The sequence below is a fragment of the Echinops telfairi genome, unplaced genomic scaffold (genome assembly GCF_000313985.2).
Source record: "Echinops telfairi isolate 266 unplaced genomic scaffold, ASM31398v2 ScPeMD7_3533;HRSCAF=4204_0, whole genome shotgun sequence".
NCBI lineage: Eukaryota > Metazoa > Chordata > Mammalia > Afrosoricida > Tenrecidae > Echinops > Echinops telfairi.
Window position 1 is genome coordinate 38,565,245 of NW_022107431.1, and position 9,323 is coordinate 38,574,567.

At 42.9% G+C, this 9,323-nt stretch overlaps 1 protein-coding gene across 1 annotated transcript; it reads right to left on the reverse strand.

The window, feature by feature from the left end:
* Positions 1–2,598: 2,598 nt before the first annotated feature.
* On the reverse strand, positions 2,599–8,415 carry SNX3 (sorting nexin 3). Its single transcript, XM_030886855.2, has 4 exons — positions 8,365–8,415; positions 7,878–7,973; positions 5,137–5,261; positions 2,599–3,773 (listed from the first exon to the last, which is right to left on the reverse strand). Exons 1-4 carry the CDS (start codon positions 8,413–8,415, stop codon positions 3,668–3,670), a joined length of 378 nt encoding a protein of 125 aa, XP_030742715.1. The 3' UTR covers positions 2,599–3,667.
* Positions 8,416–9,323: the final 908 nt, after the last annotated feature.

Here is a 9,323-nt window from a genome sequence, read left to right on the forward strand (position 1 = left end):
ACAGGGGCAATGCTGCAGGAACTAGTGTTTGACAATGGAATCCTAGATATGACACCAAAACCATGAGCCACCAAAGAAAAACTAGATACATTGGACTTCAACAAAAGTAAACACGTGTGAGGGCAGTGAAAGGCAACCTAGAGTGGGAGGAAATATGTGGCAATTATGTGTATCTGACAAGGGCTTACTAGCTAGAATATATAAAGAACTCCTAAAATGCAGCAAAAGAAAACTCCAAACTGCAGTGCTGTCGCACTTCATTCTTACTGGGGTGATTGCCAGAAAGACTGAAGCCACAGGTGGGGGCAAGGATGTGGAGAAAGCAACTCCAGGCCTCATTCACTGCCGGTGAGGCGGTGAGATGGCCCAGTTGCTATGGTGTGGGGAACAGAAGGATTTCTCCTGTCTCCTCAGTAATATGTACGAGACTTAGTTGCTTGAGTATGACTGTATGCTGGGCCGTCAGCACAAGTAGGTCAGAGGTTATCCTCCTTAACATCAGCCATCTAGAGTGGCCAGACAGTATAGTCTGACTCACCCTAAGTAGGGCCCAGTCCTTTCTGTTATTGTTCCCTTGAAGCAGTGCCCAAAGGCAAGCTTCTAAGCTCTAAGATGACTAAGCTTAGGCTACCATCTTGCCACACATTTCCCCCTATTCCCTCCTCTTACTATTGCGCGTTCACCCCTAGGTCATCCCCCTCCTATTGCTTGTATTGCCTATGTTACAACCCCTCTCTATGACGTAGGTTGTTGTCTGCTATCAGGGGGCTTGCACGCCTCCCAGGATAGTAATTGTGTTTTATTGTATGAGACACCAGAATGAACAAACCTGCTCAAGGATGGATTGTACTGCCCCTTTCTGTGATGTATGATTCTGTAATCAGATCCCCCCGAAAGTGATACGATACGTCGTTAGCAATAAATAAGGAGGCTCCCTGGTTCTCGGGAGGGTGGCTGAGGAGGACGAGGCAGCTGCTTTTACTCTGGTGGCTAAGTCCCCTCCACGAGGACCATCAAGTGGGGCTGAGGTGAGTGATGCTACCATGAATTGCGTCTGACTCCATTACTTGACTCCATCCTTTAACTCTCATGCTCTCTATGACTTTAATATAATCTCTACTTGTTATCGCTGTACAATTGCGCCTACCAAACCTGTGATGTTTTATGGGGTTTCCTCTTCCCTTTAACCCCACACTATGGCAAATGGCTGGCCATTTCCTCAAAGTTGAACACAGGGTTCCCTTATGTCCCAGTTTTTCCACTTCTGGTATGGACCCCAAAGTGCCGAGAGACTCAAACAGGTAGTTGTACGTCAGTATTCACAATAGCTACAAGGTAGGTTCACACCAAGTATTGGAACAACTGAGGATGGTGCGCCCCCGGCAGTGTTGTGAATAAGGTTAGTATGGGTCGGAAGTGACTCGATGGCATCTAACAACAAAAGGTGGACACCACCACCCAAGCACCCACCCAGAGGTGAATAAGCCAACAGAAGTGGTATATCATATTTTATTGAGCCACAAGGAGAAATGAAGTTCTGATACATGGATAAACCGTGGAGATATTGTGCTGTCATAGACTCAGGACCAATCATTTTTACGATGTTACTTATATGAAATACCGAGCACAGGAGGAAACGCACAGGGATAAAGGTTCATCAAAGGTGACCAGGGGCTGAGGGGAGTGGACTGGTGAGGGTCCCAGGTTTCTGCACAGATAGATCGAGGAGGCATAGTGGTTATGTTTTGGGCTGCTAATCACAAAGTCCAGAGTTCTAAATCACCTGGCTTTCTATGCCCGTAGAGTTACAGTCTCAGAAACCCACACCGCTGTTCTATCCTGTCCTATAGGGCCGTTTTGAGTCAGCATCAATTGGATGGCAGCATTTTCGGAGAAAGATTTGACATTTTGCTTCTGTAAAGATTTACAGCCTCTGGGGCAGTTCTACTGTCCTATGTGGTTGCTATGAAAGTCGGAATCAACTCAATGGCAGTGGGCTTTGTTTTGGGTCTCTGTGTGAAATGATACCATTTTTTGGCCAATGGATGATGACTGTTGTACAGCATGGTACATGTGACTCCATAACACTTACAGTGGAAAAAGCAGTGCATCGCATGATATATATTTGACTATAATTAAAAAGCAAAACAAAACTAAGCGAAATCTGCCCAAATTCCAAGAATCAAATGGTCCCCTACGGGCCAAAGGTTTCAGAAGTATATGGGAAACTTAAATAACAATTTCAGACACAACTGGACACATAAATAAAAGACAGTCTTGGCCCCATCGATTCACTGGTATTGTGCAGATCCAAATTCGAGAGCCAGGCTGCAGTGATTTGATGTTTCCTTCAGTCAGGGAGCAAGGACTATTGGCGCTATCATGGTTCACTGCAGCCTGAAAGGGTGGCAGCTCAAACCCACCCATTCCGAAGACCGAGATCTGGCAAACTTCAATATAGATTACAGCCAAATAAACCCAGTGGGCGTTTCCATTTTGCCAAATGGGTTGCTATGGGTGGGAACAGACTTGACAGCACCGTATCAAGAAGCTAGTGTGCCCAGCCCAAACCAAATTAAAGAGAAAAGGTCTGCAACACCCTTTACAACAAGTTTATTTAAACAAATCATTTGGGTATAGGAAAACATTCTTCTGACAAAACAGGAGGCATGGTACTGAAAAGCCTTTGAAAGAAGGCTCGAGGAGCTAGAGCATTTTGCAAATACACAGACTGCTTCTTAAATGGCTCGGAAAGCCGTAAGGAATGCTTTCTCCTTTTTTAAGCACATCACTTTTTTGTTGTTGTTTAAAAGCAAATGCCCCATTCAAAGGGTGCTGGCATATTTGATATCACCCTGTTTAGAGAGGAGTGGAGTTACAGGACTGAGAGTATAGAATTAGTAAATAATCCCTCTCCACACGTGAGTCAAGCAGCAAAGCCAGAAAGGGGAAAGGACGAGCTGAGGCCGCACACTCAGTGCACATCAGAAATGCGGTTTCATTTTTATTGGAAAACCACCTAAAATCTTAGACAAATGATTTTAGTATATAAATTGGATTTTGTTCTTTACACATTATATAAAGATGTCCCTCATGAATCTTCCGTGTGGAGGATTTTTCGAGCCCGAGGGAAGACGTGGTTTGCACACACAAGTGTGTCTCTTCTGGGGGCGGGAGTGGGAAGCAGCGGTGTCGTGCTCCTACACAGGACTCAGGACAGGTGACATCGCGGAGTGGAAAGAGGGCTAAGGGGCACATTCTAGTGAGTCAGATTCAAGAAGCAGACATGACACACAATCTGTGCATAGCAGACAAGGCGGTCACTTTAGTGAGGACACTGCAGATGACACTGAAAAGACAGGTTGGCGAGGCCGTCAGGTGGTGCGCACCGCGGGAGAACAGCGAGGGAGAGCGATTGAGGGAAAGGCTGGAATGAGGGATTTTCGCTAAAGCAAATTAACTTCTTGTCAAGTGCCCAAACAAACAAAACCGGCATCATCATGAGTGTTAGCACACGGAGGGCATGTTAGACCGGTCTCTGTGCAGCATGCTAAGAGTTAGTGAGAACTTCTTCACTGGTGCATACGAATCAGTAATAGTTATGGAAAGTTGGGTTTTTTGTTTGTTTGTTTGTTTTTCTTTTTTTGGTCTCCTTCTTGCCATCACTTCAGGCATGTCTTATTTTGGATGGAGTATAGCTTTTATCTATGATTTCGTCCTGTAAAAACATGTGAAGACAACGCTCATTCTGTGCCAGAGGATGCCCAGCGACCCTAGGGAAAAAAAGACAAATTTAGTCCACTATTTTGGGTGGGTGGGTGCTGTAACGTTACGTTCTACTCAGTGGTACATCCTCTTTCCTTTGGTTCACAGGGTCACCTGAGACTAGCTGTGCATGGCTTCTGGCATATACACCCGGTCATCTTGACACATCAGCTGGAGCATTCCTAAGAAACCTAACTGGATTTTGATTTGAAACATGCAATGTCATTGGATCTAAGAATGTACTTTAAAGAAGGAAAGCAGATGGGATTAGCGGTAGACACACCAGAGACCAACGCACTAAGAAAAAGGCAGAGCGGCCTTTTTGCTTGGGGAAGTCTCCATCATATATTAAACATAAGACCAAGCTGGGTAGTCACAATTCATTTTTCAAAATTAAAAGCATCTGAAGTATATCACTGGGAATCCTGGTGGTCCAGTGGTTAAACACTTGGGCTACTAACCTAAAGACTGGCAGTTTGAACCCATCCAATGAGCTTTTCGGGGGAGAAGAACCTGGTGATCTGCTCCCCTAGAGACTGCAGCCTGGAAACGCAGGTGAGTCGAAGGCACCTTGAGGGCATCTCCCAACAACACTGCACGCCTCCACCAAGGGAAAGGATGCGCACGGGCCAGTGTCGGCTGTACGCTGCAACAGCTAAGCAGAGCGCACGACTTCACGCAGCCCTTCCTTCTTCGTCTACTGCTCACACTTCTTCACATCACTAGGCTAAGAACTCCAGGGCTGCTACTGAGTTAGTTCAAACGAGCACATTCCCAGGACTTGACTTGACGGAACTTAAGGCCACTGTATAACCACAGGGAGTCTTTTCCTCTCATGCTACTTAAAAAGACTAACCATACTCCAAGTGGGATTAAATGGGTAGTTTATTACTGTTCTCTACAGTAAAAGATAAACCATCCCGAGCCTTTTTACTTTACAAAGAATATATGTTGCCATGAAAATTTAAAATGTGCACCTTTACATAAGACGTGCTGATAATACCTGCATCTGCAATCAAACAAAACGATTGCAAGTGCATTGTAAGTTCTATTGTTCATGACAGAACATTCCTTAAATCAGAAAGAATCATAAGTAAAACTGTACTTTTAAAATACTGTAATTTTAAATGTAATTTGCATAAATTAACCGAGAAAAACAAATACAAAACTTAGGTCAACACCAAGATACTTACTTCAATCATACAAGTGTGTTAATATTTATCACATGATATTCAACTTGTTAGGCATTTTTATTTTGGGGAAAAACGAGTAACTGTACATGGGAATCCCCAGTGACTTGCCTTCCACACTGTACTGAGGCTGTCTCAGGAAAGGGCTCATTCTCACAGCTGGAGGCGAGGGAGCACTTACTTGTTGATGAACTGCTCCAGCCCGTGCTTCCTTTCCTCAATAAAGCTGTCGTCGAAGATCCCGTCATCTCCTCTGAAAGGAAGCTGACGCAAAAAGGCTTTTCCAGGGAGTGGGGGAACGACAACCTGAAAACACACAAGGGAAAAAGTTCTGGTCGTGCTGGCTTGTTAACTGGGTTGTGGAAATACACAGAGCACAAGATAAAGGCAGATTATCGTCAGTATTGACTCAATAACAGTGAGTTTGTTTGTTTACAGCCTTACTAAGAGAGACATACCACTCTTGAGCTAGTTTACATAAAACGGGAATCCGTAAAAACACACTAAAATAAGGACAGTTTGGAGGCAAGGCAACTGCTCACCAAGGGCAAGGCTAATAGTTCAATTATCATCCTTCCTCGTCTTCCAAAGCACAGAAATACAAAGAGAACAGTCAGGTAATGCTCAGCTAAGGCCACCGTGACCATCAGCCATTTTTGATGTCACTCGGAGAAGGCAGTATCTTATTGCAAGAAAAATTTCAGAAGTGAACATGGATTCTCAATTAATAAAACACTGATAATAATGTTCTTACTGAAATGGGTAATTAAGAATTCTGTGGTCAGTTTCCTCAACCTCTTACCATCTGCACACCAGTTGATGACAAATTAAACCACCCTGCCTGCTGCCATTCTTCCATATCCTAGGCTAAACACCAGGCCAGCTTTCTCCCCAGCCTTTCTCTAGGGTCAATACAATTCTGATCTCTCCCTTTTGGGAATTAGCTGAAGCTCAAGTTCCAATTAAATAGCACCAGAGTCTATGGTTCAAGGCCGCCAGCTGCTTCCCGGATGAGAGATGAGGTGGAATGTCTCTGTAAACATTTAGCGCAGAAACCCTGAGAGACAGGTTCCCTGTCCTGTAGGATTACTGGAAGCTGAAGTTGACTAGATGGTGCTAGGTTTGTTTATTTCACACTCCTTGGGTGGAGCAAGCAGTTAAGATACTTGGCTGCTCAATGAAAGGTTGGGGGGGGGGGTCAAGTCCACCCACAGGTGCGTTAGAAGGAAGGACCAAGTACTACTTGTGAAAAATCAGCCACTGCAGCACAGTTCTAGAGACACACCTGGGGGCTGCCGTGTGTAGGAACTGACTCCATGGTAATCGGTTTAAGAAGTTGCTGGTGAACCTCGTAAGAATACCTTTTGTAGAATAACTTGGTAAACTTAGGAGCCAGAATCCTGGTGGGCAGGGCTAGGTATGGTTCTTCCAAGAGGAACACAAAAGGCCACATATTTTATGCTTCCATTTACAGGAAATATCCAGAATAAGATTCATTTAGAAAGAAAATGTATTAATGATTGTCTGAGCTAGAAGGGGAAGTTTTGGCAGGAAAATGGGCAGTGACTATTTATTTCTTCTTAGGGTCCTCGATTTGACAGTAGTGACAGCTACACAACTCTGAATATACCAAACACCACTGAACGGTATACATTAAGAGTTTGCGATGTGAATGTCATCTCAGTAAAGCGTCACTAAGGAAGAAAACGGGAAGTATACAGTCAGTAAATCTTTATTAAATGTCACAATGTGCTAGGTCTACGTTAGGAAAAGCCCAAACCCTGTATCAAGATCCTATGCCCCTTGATTATAAAACAGCTCTTCTTTCATTATCCCAAATTTTCCTAACTACTTTTGTACATTTAGATCTTCAAGCCACATAATTTATAGATAGTGAGTTATAAATCATTATTCTTAAGTAGATAACCAAATTTTATTATATCATTTACTGGGTATATATTCCTTTGCCCACTGATTGATAAACACTACTTTTGCTTTGAACTAAATTCCTTATAAACACAAGGGTCAGTTTCTAAACTCTATTACATCCCAATAATCTCTTCGCCAATCCCTAAAGCAATACTAAACTATACTGTTGTAATTACTTTTTAATCTTAAGAACCTTCTGATGTCTAGCAGCTCAATATTTGTTCAAAATAGTTTTTGGGTATCTTTGAGCATTCTCTCACTCTAAAACTCACCACACAGACACACACACACACTAGTTTTAAAAATATACTACAATAAAAGATGCCCAGTGGGCTTCTAGTATACTTTCCACAGGCTCTTTAATAATTGATATGGAGTCCTGGAACTCCAGCCGATATGCTCCAAGCACTATCAATTCAATTCCAACTCATATTGACCCGATTTGGCAAAATAGAACTGCCCTACTGGGTTGCTAAGAGTTGGAATCAACTCGATGGCAGTGAGTCTGGGTTTTTTGGGGGTTGGGTGTAATGATTTTAAAAATGCATTTATTTATTAGATGCAGTTAAAAAAAAAGGAAATATAATACACTGACATATGAGATGTAGTAAGGAAGCGAAACTTGGCGAAGGGTGTGAGGGAGAAGAAGGGATGGGGGTGGAGGGACCGTGGAACAGGAAGAAAGGAGAAGGAAGTGAAGTAATAGCAAGAGTTCCATGAAGTGATATAAATTCAAGGGAGAGTCAATGAAGACCTCAACTGGGCCTCAAGAGGGTTAGGTTCGCTTTTGCATGAGAAAGTAATTGAAGTCCCTAAGAGAAAGAAGAAAGTCCTAAGGAAACACTACCAAGGCATTCTCCCTAAAACAACCTAAAACTAAACTGTTTCAAAAAAGAAATCCTATTTGCTTTTAATCCATTCTATTCAAGCTGACTTTCCTGAAATATCTTAAGCATAAAAACTTGGGATGTTTTGCTTGAAAATAATTCTTACCTTGCTTTCTCTTTCTAATTCACTTCGCAGCCATTCAAAGTCACTGTATCTTCTTCTAACAGTAGATTCCTTCAGCTTGAAAATAGGAAGATTTGTCTGAAACAACAAAAAGGTTACTTCTAAACTAAGGCACTATCGAACGAAACGCTTGTTAAATTGCTAATATGGTAATTTTAGATACTAATAAAATTATGAAGGTACTGTTACCTCTAAGAAAATGAAACTTTGCTAACTGAAAGCACATTTACACAATGACACAAAATGTTAAATGCATGTTGCACAAGCCTTTTGGGGTGACCAGCTTAGGTTATTTACATAAGCATAGTTTGTTTTTCTGTTATTTAGACACTGTCATCGTGTAGGTTCCAGCTCACAGCTATAGGACAGGTCAAACTGCCCCTGTAGGTTTCCGAGACTTTAAATCTTTCGTGGAGTGGACAGCCTCATTTTTCTCCGCTGAAGCGGCTGGTGGGTTCAAATCACTCACCTTGTAGTTAACAATTCCGTGTGTAGCCCACCACAACACCAGGATACCCATGATTTAGGTGAGTTGTAAAATATCAACTGAGCAAGAATGAGGAAAAGCTTTGACTGCCATCCATTTTAGATGGCATTTTAGTACACAATGCTCACTCAGGGTTGCAGTGAAAAAAGAGCTTAAGTACTTTAAAAGGAAATAGAAAAGGTCTCACTACTTGGGTTAGGTTAGCTTTTGCATAAGAAACTAAGTGAACCCCCTTGCAGAGGGGTCTCGGGGAGGAGACGAGCCAGTCAGGGGGCGATGTAGCAACGATGAAAAATACAACTTTTCTCTAGTTCCTAAATGTTTCCTCCCCGCTCCCACTATCATGATATGAATTCTACCTTGCAAGTCTGGCTAGACCAGAGGATGTACACTGGTACAGATAGGAACTGGAAATACAGGGAATCCAGGGTGGATGATCCCATCAGGACCAGTGGTGTGAATGGTGATATTGGGAGGGTAGAGGGAGAATGGGTTGGAAAGAGGGAACCGATTACAAGGAACTATATGTGACCTCCTCCCTGGGGGACAGACAACAGAAAAGTGGGTGAAGGGAGACGTCGGACAGGGCAAGATATGACAAAATAATAATTTATAAACTATCAAGGGCTCATGAGGGAGGGAGGAGCGGGCAGGGAGGGGAAAAATGAAGACCTAATGCCGGGGGCTTAAGTGGAGAGGAAATATTTTGAGAATGATGAGGGCAATAAATGTACAAATGTGCTTTACACAATTGATGTATGTATGGATTGGGATAAGAGTTGTATGAGCCCCTAATAAAATGATTTAAAAAAAAAAAGAAAGAAACTAAGTGAATGAAGCATTATGCACACTGGCCTTCGGACACACAGCAGAGAGTAAGGGAAAGCAAGCAGTGTGCTATCTGCACTCTACGGATGAGCAGGAAGAGTCAGACACACAAG